Source organism: Papilio polytes, unplaced genomic scaffold (assembly GCF_000836215.1).
Source record: "Papilio polytes unplaced genomic scaffold, Ppol_1.0 DF823935.1, whole genome shotgun sequence".
In the NCBI taxonomy this organism is placed as follows: domain Eukaryota; kingdom Metazoa; phylum Arthropoda; class Insecta; order Lepidoptera; family Papilionidae; genus Papilio; species Papilio polytes.
The window spans coordinates 1352170-1373955 of NW_013525269.1; the positions used below are offsets into that span (position 1 = coordinate 1352170).

The 21786-nt window shown below is 31.6% G+C and overlaps 1 protein-coding gene across 3 annotated transcripts in view; it reads left to right on the top strand.

Moving 5' to 3' along the window:
- LOC106101899 (homeotic protein distal-less-like) overlaps positions 1-21786 on the top strand; it is an 86872-nt gene that overhangs the window by 22844 nt on the left and 42242 nt on the right. For all 3 annotated transcript variants that reach the window (XM_013281252.1, XM_013281255.1, XM_013281253.1), the window contains exon 3: positions 3257-3444. In XM_013281252.1, coding sequence (XP_013136706.1) covers positions 3257-3444 — 188 coding nt within the window. The remainder of the gene's footprint in view (positions 1-3256; positions 3445-21786) is intronic.

Sequence of the window (21786 nt, forward strand, 5' to 3'; positions counted from 1 at the left end):
GGTATATCTTTCGCATTATATTCAGATTAAATTAAATCACCTTATGTTCTAGAAGTTTGAATTTTAAACTATAAATCATGTGTCTTTTTTTAATATACATGGCACAAAAATAAAATATTACTAAATACGATTGTAGCTATGTAACTTAATTCATTGGAAAGTGTAAAATAAGATAATTGTTTAAACAATTAAAGATTTTACGCAAATTAAACTCAAAGCGAAAAATGATTATCTCTATGCTTTTTTTTTTCGTTTTTAGTTGACCTTATAGTTTTTGTGATACGCGTATATACTGGTTTTTATTAATTCGATTACCGTTACGTATACAAGTAAGACAAGTTTTTAATTATTGTATATGAATAAAATAACAGCCAGCAACGATTTTTTTCAATTTAAATGTCAGTATTTAGATTCAATTACATCATCTTAAGAGATTTAGTCGTTAAGTTATAAACTTATTTAATTGGAAACGTCAAATTATAGGTTAAGTATTTGTTTAAATAAATAATAATTTAAATTGATACACTTAATAATAACGATAAAATTTAAAGGTACATCACTAGAACTATCGACAACTCGGTAAAGTAACGTCACTATTTCTCAGGGGTGTGTCCGTACCTCGGGCCCTCAGCATTGTTTTGTCTGTCTGTCTGTCGGATGCCGACATGCGTATGTGAATACATGTTCTTGTATACACATAATTTTTACTGAACTCATAGCATGGGAAACTAAGAAAAGACAACTCAAAGAAATAAAAGTGACACTTTAAAACAATATTAAAAAATAATACTGGCTGGTAATAAAATATTAAAAAAACAACAAAGACACGAAATTCGAAATTTAAATCTTGCCGACCAAGCGTGAGTAGCGATTTCCCGCGATATGCAAAATTGTTTGTTAACCCGTGCTCGTTTATCAAATACTGGCAAACACAATAATGCTGCCTTTATGACTCTTATTACCGTACTCGAAGCGGCGTGGTAACTGATTTCATATGTAAAACCTCTTTGCTGAATTCGATCCGTAACACACACCATACAAACTGCGCTAGTGTGAAACTGTTTTATAATCTGTAACACATATGTCAAATGTTTTTCGTAAACCAAAGCGTGACGTCTTTTGTCTTGTTAAGGTCATTCTCTGAATTAAAATTGTTGAAAAAAAAAGAAATAAGTTATTCTGAACACATTTATGGCAACTTAGTCCCTCTGCATTAATATATGTTAGTTTTAGTAATACATATAATTAATTAAAGTTATTTTAACGATATGTAGGAACGGATGGCTATTACAAAGTAAAATAGGATATTAATTCATACAGCAATAACAATCTATTTTTTGACAAGTGATAGTCTGTCAGTTTGATTAGCAATTCCATTGCACTCTGTTTGACTTGTTTATTTTTCATTGAAAGTATTTTTTGTCGATGTCAGAATAGCCGTTGGGCTATCATGAAAGATGCAACACGCTTAATATGTCTAGAAGAGAAAATTTTTTTAGTAACACTGAGTTAAAAAAAAATCTATAATTTATTTTTGTCAAGCTGTCAGAAAAAAGATTATATTGCAAAATTAAAAAATTTAAAAAAGTAGCATGGCACCATAGACGAATATCGTGACTCAACGTTCTAAATTTAAAAACTGAAATATGGTATCGACAAATTCCGTTCGGATACTCGGACATCGCCAAAATCGGCGGGTGTCGGTCTGTTGGTCTTGCGGCGATCAGATACGGCGATACCGAGGCAGTAATTACAAGTTACCACTGACTATTATCAAGTAGCGACTCGCTTTCATATATTTCACAGAATGGATGGCGCAGCCTTCACAAGCTATATCGTATGGCTCGTATATTTATTTTATAGATTTATTACGTCGTTTTGTGTTCGTTGATTTATTATGCGGGGTGTGAGTGCTGGCCGAAAATGCTTGCTGCGATATTATAACAGTTTGAATTTAGAACATGATATTAAATTACTGCATTCATTCTTAAAATGTTTACTTAAGCAGTACTTTATAGCAGAATAGTACAAATAAACACTTACGAGGTCTCTAGTGATGAATTCACGACTCGATGTATCCGAACGAAGTATTCCATAAGGTAGAGATATAAATAATACATTTGCAATATTTTGTAACTTAATTTTAAAAAAAGCGCAATTAAATTCCTTCTTTTAAATGTTAAGATAAAACAGTAGTCAATTTAAAAGTATTCGAACAGCCGTTTTCATTATTGATATTCAGAAATGAATTAAAAATAAAATTAATCAAATAGTTAACACGGCAAAGATGTAATATAATGATCAAATCTTCCAAAGTCGGGTGTCTTCATGTTTAAGGAAATCTATTTTTACGTAACGTAGAATCGCGAAGTCGGCAAATAAATTCCACACGCCAACAATATTTCATTTTACTTTGTACATTCACGCGTTAAGCGACGCTATAAATTTTAACAATTCTGTTTAACATTTTTAGCGCATTTAGCGTATTCTTTAGCGTTCTCATAATATAGACATTTTTACGTCAAACAATGAACCATCTTAAATATCTTTTTACACTTAACGTAAGCATGAATTAATATTATGTTATTATTACAGTAATTAATTGAATAATTGCCTTGATTACGCTAATATTTTAACACATGTTTTAGATATATCCTTTTTAAAAATCTTGTTTTTTAAATTAGTAAATTATATAGTAATTACAGATATTAATAAAAGATACCGTTCCTTATTCGTTTTTATGTGATCATAATTATTTATTCTTATATACTTATTTGATACTATGATCCTCTTCTCTATATAATTGTAATAAAAAATTGTCTTTGCAGTCGAAATATTTTTTCACAACTCGCAGATTTTCATTGTATACTAGCTGTTGCTCGCGACTACGCCTGCGTGAAATTAAAAAATTACCAAAAAAATATAGCCTATGTTAACTGATAACGTAGCTTTCTAATGGTGAAAGAATTTTTGAAATCGGCCCCTTAGTTTTTAAGTTATTTTTATACATGCAAAAATACAAATCTTTCCTTTTTATAATACTAGCTTTCGCCCTCGATTCCGTCCGCATGAAATTAAAAAAAACAAAAGCGAGTAGCCTATGTGTTCTTCCAGACTATCCTCTACATCTATGATACTTTTTATCGCGATCCGTTCAGCCGTTTAGTTTACAAACTCTAACAAACATCCATCCATTTTAACTTTTGCATTTATAATATTTTTCACACATTAACCATTACTATTGACTTTGTTCTAGAAAAATGTGGTCTCTCCGACGACCCCGGTCTACGGGTGAACGGGAAAGGCAAGAAGATGCGGAAACCTCGCACCATCTACTCCAGTCTGCAGCTTCAGCAGCTCAACAGAAGGTTCCAGAGGACGCAGTACCTCGCACTGCCAGAGAGAGCAGAGCTCGCGGCGAGTTTAGGGTTAACTCAAACGCAGGTAAGTTACCATCGAAATCAATTAGAAACGGTCACACTAACGTATACTGAACTGGATAAGAGTGTAACCGTTTTTAATTAGTTAATAATTTCTTTATTACGGCGACATCTATTGTCATTTTAATAAATCAGAATTCAAATTTTCAGTCATCTGTTTTAAATCGAAGCTGCTTAAAATATATTTAGTAACAAAGTTCAACAAAAAAACATGCCGCTTATGGCAGGTGGGTGATTTTATTGTTTTATGTAATCCCAGTTGTTAGGTGGTCACTAAAGTAGGTCCTCAGAATCTCACTAATGGTTGGTTTCTCAGCTACTTTTCACCAATGGTTAGTGTTTGGTTCGATAATTTTATGAAATGTATTTCCGAACTACATAATTTGAGTTTTATTTAAAAAAATTAGTTCAACCTAACACTAATGAATTTGGTAATAAAACAAATGAACACTTCAACAATTTAGTATAAGACTCTTAACTATTCGACAGATAGATTGTCTAGCTACAATAGGCAACAATAATATTAGGTATTTTTTCGACATACGCCAGTATAAAGGCAGTACCGACACTTATCCTGCATAGTAATTATGTCACTCGCCCAGTAATTAGTCGACGAGTGTGTACGTTCACTTGATTTTTTCTTCGCCACCTATTTAAAACTATGTGCAAATGAAATGAGACTCTAATTGAATAGTGTTAGAATAAAAAGTTGTGCGAATCATTTCATATCGACAGTGGTGGAAGGTATTATTAAAAGACATTTTCTTTAATTTTCTGTCAAACACTCGTCGGTTTCTGCGTTGTAATTATTTTTAGTTGTGTTTTGTTTTTATATTGCGTAGGTATATAAGACTTCGTATCGTTGTTTTTTTTAAATGTATAATATAGATGATGTATAAGGAAAAAAATACATTTTAAATAAATATAAAACTATATTCATATGTAAAAACTTAAATGTTTTATTTACACATGTGAATAAAATAAAAACCACAAATAATTACCAACCACATACTGTGTGATATTAAAGCAACAAATTATTATACGTGTAAAGGTGTTTAATTATGTTATAATATTTTAGATTAAGAGAAAATAACTAGAATCTTATCGTACGTTAATTGTTATTTGAGGTTATTTATTACAGTGAAATTATTTCACAATTTATTGTGCATTTCATCTAAAGTAATTGCATTAAAACTAAAAAAAAAAACATACAGACAAATTGAGTACCTCCTTCTTTTGGGAAGTCGGTCAAAAATACATCATTTCCCCTACCTTATCCTACTCCCGTACAGTCGGCGCGCTCGGTTTTTGGTCTTCCAAATAACTCTATCATCCGTCATCTTAGTCAGTCTTCTGGATCATATCACCTTTCCAATCCATCAGTAAAACTGTAAAAATACCTAAAACAATACCTTAGCGCCATCCACACAACGGTAAAAAAAATACTATAATACGGCGGCCATTTTCTCTTCCCGTCAGTATTTCCCGCCAAGCGAGCACAGATAACAACAAACTATCGGCCGATTGGATTCGTTCGTAACAGATTGATTCGTCATGTGTCGCCGTGTAGAATGAATAATCGTTATCACATACGTTCCGACGGACTATCCGTGAGACAGTGCGACCACAGACTTCATAATGTACAGACATGTCTTGCGTGAAATCACAGAGGTTTTTTTATGTTTTATGACAATTTATATTTTTAGATTCAAGAAGTTTTTAAGTCTATAGTAGATAATGTATGTATAATAAATATCTATATGTTATATTAAATAATTTTTTTCACTATTTTCAAATACCTATGTCTTTAAATTACATTTTTTAATAAACAATCTTAATCAAGTGTTTAAAAATTTTGTTTACAATTAATTTTTTCATGTTTTTAAAAAAAGTCTTTTAAAATCAGCAATATTTGTCTCTTATCTCTTGTTATCTCAAGTAATTCAAAAATGCTTCTTTTGTTTTTTATACTAGCACAAAGGAACTTGGCCGTTATTTAAAACACATCGGCTGAGGACAGTTTTTGCTTTTAATGTTAGACAGCTGGGAATAAAAGTCGTTTAATAGTTAGTAAAAAAAAGTAATATCCCAAAGATGCATATCATAATATCGTATACTGCAAGTGTCATAGGTACTTAGTATTATAAACATAAAATAAAATAAAAACGTCTTCAAAGAATGTAGTTAAAAATGTTTATAACAAAATTGTTGTTAATTTATTCATATTAACGGGTTAAAACATTATTAAGACTATTAAATGTAAAACATTGTTTTCAAACCGGTATTATTATGGGAACATAATTTTTAATTATTGTAAATTTATAACGACATTTATTATTTTATTAAACTTAGATAAATCTAATAAAAAGTGCATATTTAAGTCTATTTCAAACAAATCATTCACTAGAATAATAATATAAATAAAATAATAGAATATTATATTAACGCCATGTCTATCAATTGTGAAGACTGCGCCCAGTAACGGTATAAAAAGTAATCCTGAGTTAATTTTATTATAATTTAATATTTCTCAGTTATTGTCTGTATGCCGCACTTTGATGAGCCCGCGTCGATGCTCTAGTGTTGTGCAGAGTAACTCTCGATATCGATCGATGTTCGATATCGAACAATCAAAAGTAGCTAGTATACTCGCGAGTAACTCGAGCGCTTATTTTTCTATATGTATCAAGACTCTTTGTTTTGATTGATACCTTTAATTCTTAATGTTACATTAACTTTAAGACTTAATTTTGTCTTAAGAAAATCGATATAAAAATCTATCGATAAGATGTCTCTTTACTACTGACTCGTACATTTCTATCGCTTGATTCGATTTCGTATTAAAGTATGGAAAAAAACGTAATAGAACCTCGACTGACCGTCTCTTTCTCGCACGCTGACGATATAATCGGCAGATGGGAGCTTTATTAATCAAGTGCACTAATTAAAGAACAATCAACCCTATTCCAATCACAATAAGAGTTAGAAAATAGTAATTCTTTGTAACAATAAATCTTGTGATTTGTCTATAGGTGGAATTTACGATGTATTGTTTATTCTGCAATTCTCAGTAAGTACAGGTTTTGTTGTATTTCTTTCAATAGTGAAATCATTAACGGATTAAGCATATAAGGTCAAATTCGTTTAAGAAAAAGTAGCACATTTGATTGGTCTTGTTTAATATGATTATGTATGCTTGCTATTCAGTTACACATGTTCTGACATTATTTAGCAAAACATAATTACGTCTGTGACGCAACATGACTTTGATGGGAATATATTTCTGAGAATTGAGATTTTAAGGTTATCTTGTATCCAAATGTCGTTTTATGAATACACGAATGCGCATTTTTTACTATAGATGTTGCCAGTTTTATTGCAAAATTTATCTGCTCTCAAAGGATTTTTTTATTATAAGCAAAATAAAAAATATTGCACTCATTTAAGTATATATTTTATACAAAATAACTTTTTATATATAAAATAAGTTTTTTAGATTAAAGGAAATTGTACAGTAATTACAAATTTTATAATCCAATTTGGATGTAATTGGAAAGGTTATGTAATAATGAACAATACTACTACCGATACTAAATTAATACGGTTCACATAATATAACTGTTTCTTAGATAAAAAATGAAAGGCGCGAATGAAAAGGGCGACCGCACACTACAATCGAACGGTGGCGCGATACAAAAAATCCCATTTGTGATCATCGGTACCGTCATGTCAGAACGAAATGATGATGGATGGTCGTCACAGCGACTACCGTGGGTTAATTCGAATTACAACACGAATGAGGCGCTGTGACGAATGTCCAAGTCTACCAACCTCAATGTGCCGACGTCTAACTTTTTAAACTTCCCGCCCTTCCATGAATGTGTTCGATAATTAAATTTAAATAAGAATTAAATGTACCATAGACTACAAAACAGTTCATTCTATTTTTAAAATTTTACGTCCAATTTAATTTGATGAAATATTAAAAGTAAAAATATCGATGTTAAATAGACATCCTTGTTCGTTTTTGAACGCCAATAATGGAAGTGCTTTACGGAACGTATTTCTTTTCCTAGCTCAATGTGGCCTCTTTTATCACAGAATAGCCTTTTAACAAATGTTATCAGCGTATAAAAGTAACAATTCATCTAATAGTAAATGTCACTTAAATAAATAATCTACGAAAACTTTTCAAGCACTTATATGACAGTCTCTTCATAGGGATACGTAGTGTTCTTATGTTTGTGTACATTTTATTTTTATGTCCTGTGGTGTAGATGTATATATCTATAGTTTGTCTATGTAAATCCGTTCCCAGATAGAAGCATAGAGCGGACCACATAGCCGGTAACCGAACCAATGACGTCGTAAGTAGTAAAATGCAATGTCATCAGATCAAATGTTAGTTGAGATGACTTTCGAATTTCGAGATCCAGTCCCCGATTGGCTGTCAAACTTCAACCGTCAACCAATGGCCGCTCGTCAAATCTCATGACTCTGCGGTTTCAGTACAATTGCTATATAAAAAAAATAAAAGCGAGATATGAATAAAAAAAATACATATCGGCTTCCGTTAAAGTGGCGGCTCCTGTCTTTTTGTCAGGCTTTGATTGAGGTCTCGCCGCGTCTTTGTGACTCACTGACGTCTTAAAAAGATACTGTCTGAACTTTTATCGAAAATGAATAGCCTGTCATCTGGATTTTCACCTGGGATGTACTTTGACGAAGTGTTTGAAAAGCATTTTGTGCTAGATGTTGCTCGAGATTTCGTCCGCGTCAAATGAAAAATAGTATACACGGCCGATGATACTCACTGGTACGTCACTGTTTGCCGTGAATCTGTAAATGCCTCTTCAAGGCAAACAGTGACAACTCAGTCACAAAAAAAATCACTGATAACATAGCTTTTTAATGGTAAAAGAATTTGTGAAATCGGCTCAGTAGTTTTTGAGTTATTACAATAGATACATATGTGTCTTTTTAGCATAGATTCCTACATTTTTTAATATACTAATTAAATTAGATAATGTAGTTTTTTCGAAAAGTATTTTTAGGCTATCAATTAGGTTATCATAATTTTGAGGTTATGATTTACTACATTTATTGCTACGAATCATAACTAATCAAAGAAAGGTAAAGAGCAAGACAAACATTTTCTTTTTATTATGTATAGAGTACATTCGTAAACATTCGACAAGCATATTCTGTTATAAGTTAAAAAGGAATATTCTTCGAACTTCCTTTCAATTTATTTATAACATTAGTATAATTAAAAAGGTCTTCAAAAGTCCCTTTTATTAAAACTCAATCGAAATAAACTACCGTAGAGTTCTATCGGAAATAACCCTTCCCAGCAGGTACCTTCAAAGGGGGGTGACCGCGTTTCTAAATAAAACACAAAACGGTTCTAAATTGAAAAATTGTTTTCAATTGTCGACAATTAACTTTCATTGAGCGACATCGTTCCGTTCTAATTTTATTGTTTTAGGTAAAAAACAACAAATTGATCAAATGCTATATGTATTGCCTTCGACATTACTTGGTAGTTTTCAAAGGTTTTAATTATTGGTATATTTCGTTTTGACTACACCACTCGTATCTATTAGAGTATACTAGCTTTCGCACGCGACTCCGTCCACGCGGAATAAAAAAACAAAAGCAATTACCCTATATGTTCTTCCAGACTTGCCTCTACATCTATAGCAAATTTCATTGAGATCTCTTCGGCCGTTTAGGCTACAAACTATAACGAACATCCATGTAAACACTCGCATTTATAATATTAGTAAGACTAGTTGTTCCCGTGCGGCTTCATCCGCAAGTAATTATGAAAATTTTATTTTATTGTTCACATTTGTCAAATTTTCAATAGCAAATGTCAAAATGACATGACATTACAAACCTTGGCAATCTTGCTTCCTTGATGTTGGCAGCAACTTATGGTCTCTTTACCACATTAGGGTTTTTATCCAAATCATGTACCCCCTATGTTTAATAGCGTGAAAATATATAGCCTAAAGCGTGACGTAAGTGTAGGGCATTTCATTAAAGAAAGAATTATTCAAAAATATGCCGTGATTGCTGACATCTTAGGCAACAAAGAAGTGTGTGTTTACGCTTTATTATAATAGTATAGATAACCAATGTTGACCACAAAATATTTTTAATTGTCGCGTTACTTTCCTGAATTTTTTAAACAATTGCACATCGACTCTCTATAATGTTTCAATTCGCACCGGGTACTAGTCACGAGATATAAGTCGACATTTGAAGTTAAAATGCATTTAAAAGCCTGAGCTTTTTGTAGTGACCTGAAGTGTTTTATAGAAGAATCGATTAAGTCTTATTTCTGACTACTCATTAACTTAGCGTCACACTAGACTGCCTAAAGTGATTAGATTTTTTATAATATATTTAATAGTGCAGGAAAGGTATATGTTTTGTTTGCAGCATAGCTGAGCACTGTATCGGTAGAGGAATTCATAAGATTTCATTACGATTACGCACACGTCCGGACCTGAGAATGAATGTAATGAATAAATAATGAATAGTTCTTTGTGAATAATATGTAATAATAGTTTCACACGAAGGCAGAACAAGACATAATGCTAATGTTTGTAGACATTTAATCTCTACAAATATTATAAAGAGGAAAGATTTGTATTTTTGTATATATTGAAATAACTCAAAAACTACTAGATCGATTTTAAAAATTCGTTCACCGTCAGAAAAGTAATTTATCTGTGAATAACATAGGCTATTTATTAACTTCGCGCGGGCGACGCCGCGAGCAACAGCTAGTCATCAATAAACAGAAAATGATGCACCAAACCGTACACTCAAAAACAACTGAAGAGGGCTTAACATGACTTTTTCGTAACGACATCGATAAAATGTATTAGATTTGTGCAGTGTACTGGGTGTAAAGTAAACCAACAATCTTTATATGCGGTTACGAATACGTTACTAACTGTCACACTAATTTTGGAGATAGAACTTTTGACAGAGTTTCGTTTCTCTAGTCTGGCCCCTTAAGTACAGAAGCAGAGCTTATGGTTACGTGTGATTTGATGGAAAAATAAATAAAAGCACTTTTAATGTCCACTCTAAAACTAACATTATGTGTGCATCTCTTTGTTATGAACGCAGTCCGGGACAGAACAGTACCGTTTAGACAGTATGTGTGTTCAATTGCAATACTGTATTGTCTACTGTTCTACATTACCGATCTGCCCTCGTGTGAATCTAGCGTAACGCCCATGTGATGTGAGACTCAACGCCAGTAGCGTTGTACAAACATGACCAGGTAATATCATTGGGAAAATTATCGGTAAAACTAGTGATTCATATTTTTTTAGACAAATTTTACATTTAATGAAAGTGTCATTTAAAACATTGAGTTTGTTGGCTTTATTATTAACTACGTAACGTAAGATATTGTAAATCATTAGTTTAAGATTCAGAAAAAAACTATTTCATAAATAGCAATAACGTCGGGTAATGTTACTATTCTAACCTTAAAATTTATTAAAAGCAGTAAGTAAATTTGTACAGAGATGTGCGTTGCCTTTTAAATTAAAATAACATTGTTTACAAACTAAATGTATTTGAATAATAAAAAGTCAATCTTAAAACTAATCAAGTATCAATCAGTATCAAGTTCGTTGCCCTTACAAAACTTCCTGTCAGCACTTGTCCGTATAACTGTACTTAGTCGGGACCACTTAGTACTAAACACTAACAAGCCTCGGGCAGCTGGCGCCGTCATACATCAAGTTATCTTACACTATCACTACGCAACTTACCTGCCATTTAGCAACCAAAAGTCAAAGAATTAAATTACCTTACCACTTACAATCGAATATCGTACAGATACAACCATAGGACATTTTTTGTTGCTGTATATTTTCCTAATTTAATTTTGAGCGTCAAAACAAATGAAGGTCTTGAGCTGTACTTCAATAGTACAATCAAGTACAAAATAAAGTTATTGTACTCTATTTTAGTACACTCTACTATCTACACTTGGTATATTATCAGATGCAATTCTATTTGGTTTGTATTCATATAGTTAAATCACAGAATAGTCTATATAAAATTGTTTTTGAAGTAGCGATGGTTTAATTTTAAAGAAACAACTAGTTTCTCTTCTAGGCCAAGATACTATCGAAAGATTTTTCTTACATCCCTATTTGTATTAAAAGTACAAGGATTATCTGTTGTCAATTGTCTTTTACTGAAATATAAAAAAATCCTTGATACTATTTAAGGAGCATTTCGTTATAAAAATATTACTCGAGTCACGAAATCGCCTTCGGATATTCAGATCGATCAATGCAACATTCCTAGAAGCGACTCAATCACCTTGATACTTTTCTTTAAATCAACGTCCATTTTTTAAATTGCAAGAATTCTTTTTTTAAAGACATTGATCTAAATACTAAGTACTGATTTTATGTTTAGAGTAAAAAAATCGTTTTGATCAAATTTGGTTTGTGTGAACTTGTAAAGATAGGAATGAAAACATGTCTTTATATATGCGTATTGATGATTCGCTTAAATTATAAACAAAATAATACTCGTAGATATTTAGAAGAAAAAGCATATAAGCATAAACATCTCTAGATTGACAGTGGTAGAGCCCGCTTTAACAACTTCGCACGAATGGGCCGGCTCGCCTGATGAAACACGACCACTCAGAAGACAGGCGTGAAGTGGAATCAATTCCGCGTTTCGTCTGATGAGTGTGGTGCCGGAGGCCTAATTTTAGTCCGTTTCCTTTTCCATCCTTTTCTTAAGAGGAAAGGATGGGAAGGAAAATTGGATTCGACGGTGGAGGAGACGCACAGGAAGGGGAAATATTCTCTTTATGTGCGTCTCCTCCGTCAATTGAGGGCAGGCAACGCATCTGCAATTGCGGATGTTTATGGGCAGCGGTCGCTGTCCATTTCGGTGGATTCAGGTGGCCGCTTGCTCGTTTGCCACCTTATATTATAAAAAAAATAGATTAAAGACTCCTTACATTTTTTTCGAAAAAAGAAATTAAAAATATCGTACAAGAAAATTATATCAAATCTTATAAGCGTCTATTTCTGTGCTTAATCTTTGAATATCATTTATTTTTAATTACTATAGTAGTCTACGGAGTCTAATTATAATAAAGTTTTACCTCGACTTAACGACTGGAAGTATAAAGTTTCTATCAACTTCTCGAACGACAGAAATTAAACTCGACGAACGCAACGAACGATCAAACTGTCGCGTTAGCTAAAACTTTTGCTTTCTCTTTATAATTATTCAAGACATTTATGTCCTTAGAAAATCTTTTAAACTACAATTAAATTTACGTTAAACCTGGCGTTATAAAACATAAAAGTAGTTCCGTATGTACAAATTGAAGCGAGAGAATTGAATTGAGCGAGAACTGAAAAAAGTTTTGCTACCCTAAACTCGATAGTATCCAGTGTGACGAATGACAATTTAAAAAAATAGCATTTTTCTGTGCTTATTTAATATCCAAAAATATGTCTTTACTAAAAAAAACAGTTTTTTTTTGCTACAAAAAAATCCGTCGATTAAGTGTTAACATCAAGTGTGGACTTAATGCGAGAACGTGGACAATAGTAGTGGTCGCCGTAACATAAAAAAGGAAAAAAATATCTGTAACATTTCGCTCTACGCACCAGCCAGTGACCATAAAGCATGCATCTGTGCCGAAATATGAGAAGGTGACGCTAGGGTTCGTGGTAATGCCGAAGGTTCCAATGTGTTCCTTGGTGATCTCGGAACCTTCGTCTATGTCACTTGAGGACGGCCACCGAGAGGGTTTTAGTAGGTCAAATCCTATATAAGCCTGCCTTCTCCCCAGAAGGCAAGGTATCTTTTGAAGATTCCCCTCCGGTACCAAAAAAAAGGGTTCTTGGTAAGAATTTCCTTACGAACATTATATTTGTCATCCTGAATGTCGTTTAAAATCACGTGAATAAATCTGCGTGTAATAAAATGCTTCAGCACTAACAGATTTCCTTCTCCGTTTGTAGGTTCTTTTAATCTGTACTTTCAATTACAAATCAGTAAATTAAAACGGTTCGCACAAGTTTGGTATTTCTCTTGTTTTATGTACGGTTTTAAACTTGACTTAATTACGGTTTTATTGAGGGGCTCGCAACAACCGGTTCCAGTGTCGCGGTTATATTTGGTGGTATTGACTTTTGTTTTCTTCAATAACAGTTTAACAATCGACTTTAAGTTGTACGTTCAAGTTTATAGCAAAAAAAGAAATTTAAGGGATACAAAGAAATAAATAAAATAATTTCAAGAGCGTAAAGACGGAAATGCGCATGACAGTAAAACAAAGTAGTTGGTATGACAGCAGCCTCGTGCCAGCTTCTGGGCTCAGAAAAATTAAAGAGACTATCTACTTACCTTATTAAAACGATTTGTAATTTTCTTTATAACAACAATAATACCTTCATAAAAAAATAAAAAGAAAGTCTTCGCAACGCGCAGTAAATTTTTAAATAAATAAATAATATCTTGATCGCAACGTCAAATAAATAAACAGCGAACACTTTATTTTATACCAACACCTCAAACGTGGTCAATAAAAAATATAAAGTGATACGAACCGACAAGCGGTAAGCGGAGCAAATCTTCCGATCTCCAAGATTACCAATATCCCGTAGTTAATAAAAGCCATAACTCTGAGCCGGTCCGGGATTCGACGCCGACGCGACCTGATTTTTGTTCGTCGATGAAAACGGGAGATAAATGTAGCAGCTAGATTATACCGCCGACGACATAACGTTTGATTATAATCGCAGATAAATATAGACTGCCCCTTATCATATCATTTATTAAGCAAATAGGCTGCGGTAGGCGACTGGTAGTTGAAGATTTATGTATAAATCTTCTGCCAAAGTTCACCAACATTTCCGGCATCATAATTTAAAGTTAAAACATTTACTTACAGCTTTTGCCTAGACTTAAAAACTTAGTAAGTTGCCTATGTGTTCTTCTTGTGATGAACAGATCCCTTGTTAAGATACTTAGTAAAAAAATATCTTAATAGTATACTGAATCTGCACCGAGAATAGCTCTAGTGACCATGTAACATTTCTAACTTTGATTTAGGGAATAAATGAAGTAACCCTATGAGTTTTGACTATATTTACTCCGGTACACATCCGGTATCTGTTACCTTCAATGAGAACAAGTGAGATGGCAGTATTTTGTCCGAGTTTCAAGTCGAAAACATTGTTACCTCTCAGGTGAATGTCTTCATTTCATTGCTTTATAATTAGAAAAACATTGTAATACTCTATGGGCACTTGACGAGGCACAGAGTAGGAAGGTGGGAGATAGATAGATAACGGGTAGTCAAGGACGTGCGGCTGTCTATTGTATGCTAATCTTTGGTAGCGTAAGGGTGACCATGATGCTTAATTATTTTTTAATACGTAATTTATAAAAACATTAATATTTGTGTCACGATATAAGTTACTACTTAATTTAGTTAAATATTGAATATTTCTTAGGTACTTTGTTAATTTTCATTTAAGTATTGTTAAATTGATTAACTGTATTCTATAAGAGCGTTGAAATGAATTATATTGAAGTTGAAACGGTGTCTTGAAATACCACGTTTTGAGAAAAATTAAAATTGTCTTTTACTTGACTTTGTCGTCGCAGAATTGATAATGTAGCTTATTTTAATAGTAAAATAATTTTCGAAATCGTTCTAGTAGTTATTGAGCTAATTAAATCCTAATTTTTACATTTTATAATATTAGTAAAGATATTACAAAGTATGCTATTCTGACACATTTATTCTTAAATAAGCTACAGAAGGGTTTTTGTTACATGCCAGCATCTGTTACTAATTTGTTTACTTAAATCCGACAGCGTCTGTCAAGTTTACTTGCAAACCAGCTTTGTAGGACTTTAAGACATTGTCAATTTTAATCTTGAACCCGCTTAGGTACAAATATGTCTTATGCAAATTATTTTTTAATTAAAACCTTAACATTTTTATGTCTCGGTATTATTAAAATTTTAGTTTTAAAGTTAAAATAAAAAAAAGAAACAATAATAAAGTTTTTTTTGTTTTCTGTAAAACAATTAACAGCATTTTTAAAGAAAATATTTACGTTAAACATTTTTTATAATCAAGTTAATTTTTTTATTGTATAACTTTTATTTGTATAATTAATTATTAAGATTAAATATTTATGTAAATGCGCGTTAAATTCTTTAGGTAATCTTCAACGACTATGTTTTATTTTAGTACATAAATGAGTTTAACTTTCAACGATATTGAAATAATTTACAATTACTTATAGCGAAGTTTGTACCTTTAAAAATTCCTTACCAAAATAATATTCATTCTTATAAGTAACTAGTTTTTCCCCTGCGACTTTATCCGCAAAAACTTATCTATCTATGTATTTCTTGTTTATGGCTCTCCCACAGCGGATTCGGAGGGGGAGGAGGAGCATAAACTTATGAAAATGTTATTTCATAGTTTACATGTGTCAAATAATCAATTGCAAATGGCAAAATACTACCTTACTATGGCACTTTTGCTTCCTTGATGTTGGCAGCAATTTATGGTCTCTTTCCCACATTAGGGTTTTTATCTAAAATATTAACCTTCTATATTTAATGGCGTGAAAATACATAGTCTTAAGCATTACGTAAGTGTAGGGCTTTTATTACAAAAAGAATTAATAAAAAATATGCTATAATTGCTGACATCTTAGGCAACAAAGAAGTGTGTGTTTACGCTTTATTATATTAGTATAGATAGTAAAAATAGTTCGAGATTGTTTATTGGCTTTGCAACTTACCACTATGGTGCGTTGAAGTCTTTTTTACTAAACTTTTCTCTATATAAAACACGATCTGTCCCGGATATCCGTACGCTCGTACCTTCATAGTCACCGCAGTCGTCTCGCTGCATGAATTAGTAGGTAGGAAAGCTTATAAAAACTGGCCGCTGCGGTGCCAAGGGAAAACACAATGCAGTTTTGTACTCGTCTCAGTTTATTCTACCAGTTTTATATAACTCTGGTTTATTTCAGAAAATTCCTATGTCAAAAATATTTTATTTTGTAACTGGCTGAAAATTATTTTATTATTTATTAGGTAAATAATGAAAACAGATTAATCTTTAAAATAAAAATTATAAAAGTCTTTAGGAAATATCAATGTTTAAATATAATCCAATGCCTTTATTTTCGATAGCATTATCTCAAAAAAATGTCAAAAAAATCATGTACTTTTGTAAATTGATGCGAAGATTTAATTATTGTTTTTAATTAATTGTAGTTACTTTGATATAAACCACAAAAATAAGCAAGCTCTTTCTGTTGCAATGTTACAGATTAAAGTAATTGCATCCTTAAAATGTACAGATTAAAAAATTCACTTGCTAATATTTTAAACTGTATTCAGAGAAGTAACTGCATACTACGGAAGAAGTTATTTTTAACTTTGTTTCAATAAGGAGGTTATATTGTATCTAGAACGTTTAAATATAGATTATAAAACAAACAATTTAAAACTGGCACATAAAGTTTTGTTCGCTGTAAACTTTATAAAAAATAAATGATATAGAAATAAGAAAAATGCACATTTTTAAATAGCACACTGAATTATGCATTTTAATTTTTAATGGTAATACACCTGATGCATTTCAATGATAAAGACTTTGTAACTATACGATACAAGTAGTATTATCTACAATCGATTTTGGACTTTATTACTTAAGTTTAAAGCTTGATTTGTTTTATCCGTGGTATTGTAATGCAAAATATTATTGGAATAACAGCATTTTTCTTAAATCCCGCAAAAATTCCTTTGCAAAAATTGAGATGGTTCTTCAAAATGCTGTTTTTTAATATTTACGAATTCGCTTTAAAACTGATAATGAACGGAACATTTACATAGAACAACTTATTGTACATTTCAAAGTAAAGTCTAAATAATTTAATTCATTCTGGGATTTTTTTTAATATGCTACGAGCCAACTTCAACAACGAAGGAAATCTATTTTGTATTTTATAGCCTAAGTTTGATGTAAGTTAGTCTCTGAATTATTTATATTTTTACTGCAGAATTTTCTAGTTATAAAACAACAATCTTGCCACAACGCATTAATTAAAAAACAAACTTTCCGACTTATAAATTTTATTATAAGTGTTTTTCTTAGAAAGGATGTAAGATTTGTTTTTACTTTTGGTTCGATTCTAAGTGTTTTAGATATATTCAAGATAAAGACAAAATACGGTTCAAGTTAATATGTTTGATAAATTCTGTAGATCATATAAAATAATTCATTCCAATGAACACATAGATAATAATGATATAAACCGTTCAGGTACAAGTACTACTGGAGATTTTTGGGGTTTTTCCGTTGCCAGTCTTATTCTAAGAAGCATTATTTTTACATTTGGCAATAACAAAAACCGCTGCAGTTTTATGAAGACACGGTTTCTTTTTGTATTTAAACAGTTCCTATATTTATATTACCTTTTATTAATTTCTTACAATTAACTCTAACTAGGTGATTTGATTTTTTTTTAGAGTTCGCATTTTGCAATTACTGGCCGCTATTACTCTTTGTCAATAAAGAAAATAAGATTTCAGAAATTAAAAAAAAAATTCGAAGTATAGATTTAAAAAATGGAATTCCTTATCGAAATTTAAATTTTTACCATCAGACCTACTTTAAAGTTGTTTCGAGGTGAGGGCATATCAGCCGTTCGTATGTCATGTTCGTATGATTACGACCGGAAATGTCGGGTCGGCACAAAAAGTGTTCCATATCGCTGGTTGCGAGTCAAAACATCGCCACTCGTTTACTGTTAGCCACCAAAGTGCCTTGAATCTGAGCGGAAAAAAGTATCTTTTTTATTTCTAAACTTTTAAAGATGTTGCCATGTTATCAAATATAATCTGGTTCCAGTACATTGTCGTTGTTTTTTTTAAAAAAAAAACAGTACCACGATATTCGTATCTGTACAGCTTTCGTTTGCTAGTTAATCAACGTTCAAATATTTAACTGCAACTAAAACTAACGTCGGAAATGCTAAGCCGGATACCACACTAGATATACAAGTACTATTAAACAAGTCATAAATAACATATGTTTGTAAATCGAGATATTTTATGACTAACGGTAGTATCATCATAACTTAATCAATGCAAGTGGTTGGTTACTAAGTTAAAGCTAATACAGATAACTCCATTCGTCGTATAACTTAAATGACTAGCTGTAGCTCGCGACATCGTGCGCGTGAAATTAAAAATAATAAAATATAGTCTATGTTACTCGCTGATATACCTTTCTAACGGTTAATGAATTTTAGAAATCGAACAAGTATTTTTTTGAGTGATTTCATTCTTACAAAAATACAAATTTTCCTTTTATAATATTAGTGTACAGCGTAGATATAGATTCAACGTAATTATAACTGCATTTTACAATTTGTATAGTTTCATTTCTTTTTTTAGAAAATACTTTACCCTTCGTAAAGCAAAATCATGTTGACTTTTGCTTTACGAAGGGTCAGATTGTACTGCTCTTCCACACTCTATTAGATGTCATATCTGAACTCACCCACTTCTTCGGTTATCCTCTATCTCTATCTTTGTAGCTAATTTTAAAACTATCTTTTACAATGTTGTAAAACTATTTTTTTATAACTCGATGATTTTTAATAAAATAATAATAATTAAATGGACGTAAGTCCCGCAATTAATAGTAATAAAGTTTAAATTTATGTCCCGTAAAATTTGCATCACAACATTACGTAGGAATCAGAACAGTTGTTTGTTAGTGTAAGATGCAAAAAATTAGGAAAAAAATTTAAATGAAGATTTTTGTAATATACTTTTAAAAAATAAAATAAGTAACCGTGCTCTAAATTATTAACAAACCAAACTTCATGAATAAATTAAAATATTTTAACTAAAAACTATTTTATTTATTTCTTCATTAGGATAGTTGTTGCCTTACCAGTGTCAAAAAAACTACTTAATATAATAACATTAACAAATTCTTATTAAGACATTAAGATAATAAAACATGAATTTAAAAGTTTTGGAATCCGTTACTTTGATTTCATCTGTTTTGTAGCGGCACCTTTTAAATTAATGCTACAGTTGCTATATATGTAATCATACTAATGTTATAAATGCGAAAGTTTTGTTGAATGTTTGTTAGAGTTTATAGGCTAAACGGCTGAACGGATTTCGATGAAATTTAGTACAGATGTAGAGGATAGTCTGGAAGAACACATAGGCTACTCTCTTTTGTTTTTTCTAATTTCACGCCGACGGAGTCGCCGCCGAAACCTAATATATTAAATCGCTTTATCATTGCCCTGCGTCAGTCTCCATCTTGTAAATTTTAACATGGACCTAGATGCATTCATTATTACTATACGTAGGGTTAGCAAGAAGCATAAATGTAATATTGTTGAAGGAAACAAAAATGAAACATTGTAATTGGATTTGTAACTGTTTTCGTTATTTTTGTTTTAATTGATTATTGTATATGAATATAATTGTACCTCTTTGTATTTGTTGAAGAGTTCCAAATTAAAATATTAGACCTAATTTTTTTAATAAAGGTCATAGTGTAAAATATGTTTTAAAAGTATGTTTTTTTATTTCATAGTTCCGTTCAACATGTTATTAAAAAACGACTTATTTGTTTTGTAACAATTAAAATTACTGAGATTTTTCCTGTTTCAAAATAAAATAAACAAAAAATATTTTTTTGATGTCGGTACATGCATCAGAGAATTATCACGCTTGAATCAACGTGTGTGTTTGTGTGCAATGATGAATACAAAACTACAAATGTAGTTGTTTCCTGCAATTAAAATGAGTACTTTATTATATTTATTACTTTTCTTAGGGATTTACAATCAATATTCTTGTCGTTCTATTCTAAGAAAATCTACTCTCTACTCGTTTTTTACTCTTTGTCTTTTATTCTTTGCCACTGTCAATTCATCATTCACTTCACCTCATGGTTCTTCATTGGCTCTCAGTCATCTTGAAACCATTCATTGATTTGTCATTTTTTACGCAATAATCTTTTGTTTAAGCCGAACTCTACCAAAATATATAACCACAATCATATTATAAACTTGAATTAGGGATAAAACCCCAACTGGGATTTATTTTTCCTTAGAGAAACCCATGTAGTCTATCAAAAATGATTAGAAATTCCATGATATTTGAAAACATTAATAAAAGCACGTTCCGACATTCTTTAAAATACGCCTTATTTTGCGTAACAACAAGAAAAGGATGCAAATATATTATTCACGTGTGTAGGAATAGGACGGAGGGCATTCGCTGCCTCAAGGCAAACAACGTTTACTTACCGTCGCTTTTCCAACAATACAAATGTGTTGTATATACTTTAGTAGCCTCCTAAGGACTAAACGTCTGTGCTCGACACCGTGTCTCCGCGTGTTTGGATATGCAGCTGTTTTCTCGATTTCCGAGTATTTAAAATCATTCTGTTTGTTTTATTGTCTCCTAGTACTATAAATGTGATGTGAGAGGAAAAAATTAGCTTTTAAAGCAATTTCGTCATTTCCTAGATTCAGTCATACAATTCTAGTACTAATAAATCCTAAATTTGGAAATCATACCAATATTAATATTACGAATATTATAAATGCGAAAGTTAATATCGATGGATGGATGTTTGTTAGAGTTTGTTTCCTAAAAGGCTGAAGAGATCTCGATGAAATTTGGCACAGACATAGAGAATAGCATGGAAGAACACACAGGCTACTCACTTTTGGGTTTTTTAATTCCGCGCGGACGGAGTCGCGGGCGATAACTAGTTAAATAATATGTGGGACATTAACATAGAAATATACACTTTAGAGCGATAAGACCCGACATTACTTGTCAAAATATATCGATACTCTTTGGATTTTCTGTCGATGCCACCTCTAAAGCGATTAAGTTGAAAGTCTATATGCTTTGAAACGTAGTTTTTTATGTAGTCAGCACGACCGAAGTCTAGTATTAAGTAAGAAGTGAAATACAAAGATAACAAAAAACACTTGTTTACTTACTCATAAATCATAAGACTTAATTTCCTCGTATAAAGTTGCATAATAAGGGCAGTTGTGTTAAATTGGGGTCAGCAGAACTCGTTTTGCGACCCGCCTTGATGTCGAATCACATCAGAACTGTACTTTGCATTTCAATCCAATATGCATTCAGGTAACATGTGCCAATCTTACTAATATTATAAATGCAAAAATGTAGATGAATAGATGGATGTTTGTTAAGAGTTTGTAGCCTAAAC